This window comes from Aplysia californica, unplaced genomic scaffold (genome assembly GCF_000002075.1).
Source record: "Aplysia californica isolate F4 #8 unplaced genomic scaffold, AplCal3.0 scaffold00105, whole genome shotgun sequence".
NCBI classification, from domain to species: domain Eukaryota; kingdom Metazoa; phylum Mollusca; class Gastropoda; order Aplysiida; family Aplysiidae; genus Aplysia; species Aplysia californica.
Genome location: NW_004797375.1, coordinates 751,861 through 753,067, shown reverse-complemented (window position 1 = coordinate 753,067; position 1,207 = coordinate 751,861). Strand labels below are relative to the sequence as shown.

The 1,207-nt window shown below is 37.9% G+C and overlaps 1 protein-coding gene across 1 annotated transcript in view; it reads left to right on the top strand.

The window, feature by feature from the left end:
* LOC100533322 (choline acetyltransferase) overlaps window positions 1–1,207 on the top strand; it is a gene marked incomplete at its 5' end in the record, with an annotated part of 100,322 nt that overhangs the window by 87,682 nt on the left and 11,433 nt on the right. The window contains 2 exon segments of the mRNA NM_001204619.1: window positions 214–317; window positions 861–986. Coding sequence (NP_001191548.1) covers window positions 214–317; window positions 861–986 — 230 coding nt within the window.

Genomic DNA, 1,207 nt, shown 5'->3' with positions numbered 1-1,207 from the left:
ACACACACACACACACACACACACACGTATATACACATACATACATGCATTTGCTATAAAAAGCAAACAAGCAAACAAACAAACAAACAAGAAACAAAATGCGTATATTATGAACTGCAGTCACAAAACAAAGCAACAAACAAAAAATACCCCCATACAAATACAGACTCAAACTTACATTAAAACCCATTCTGAACCTCGGATTTCCTCCCACAGTTCATCGTTGCTGAGGACGGCACGTGTGGCGTGAACATGGAGCACTCGGTGGTGGAAGGCATTGCTCTTTGTAGTGCTGTTGAGCACGCATTCAGCGTCATGTGAGTTGCGAAACGGATCGAAACATCCTCTTTCAATAAACTTAAACTAAAAAAAAAAGATCTATGACTGAACCTGTTTTGTGACGTAAACTCATTGATATTGAAAAGTGCCGTTGAAAAGTGCATGTAGCCTAATTTTTTTCTGAAATGTTTCATAATTTTACTCTTCACTTTACTTTTGTGAGGATGGAAAATTTGTGTGTAAAATATTCCATGTAAACATAAAACGTTATTTGGGAATTTTCCAAGATACACGTGCAGCACGAGTGTAAAAGTTATGACCAGTCGCACAGCACTTTTAAGGTGACAACTAAATTAGTAAATTTGTGTGCTGCCAAAAATGTTTGAGTATTAGATCTAAGCAATATAACATTAATCACACCTTTGGCAGAGTATCTAGTCGCTGTAATCTTAGTTACTTTCTTGTGATGAATATTACAATAATAATAATGTACATTATTTCATCTTCAACTTATTTGATTGTTTCGTTAGTGCATACCGTAATTTCAAGTGAAACGTGCCTTGTTCGTGTCGTTCGTTTAGGGGTAAAGACAACTTCTCTGACAAGATCTGTGATCCAGCAAGTCTTGCGCTGCCAAAGTGTCTACAATGGAACTTGACAACACAGTCTTTGAGAGATATTGAAGTCGCTAAAGAGAATGTTGCGAGGTAAGCTGGACACACACTCACAAATAGACCCACCTGCCAATTTACTCGCAAGCGTGACTTACACACACATACAGAGGTGAAGCAAAGTGAATTTTACTCAGGCAGTCTGAAGCATAATACATTATTTAAAGGGGGCATTTCTCCACTGCTGGGTTTAAACCTTCTACTGATAAAGTGGGGTTTCTTTTATGCTCCATCCCCAAACTTAACTTGAAACACGT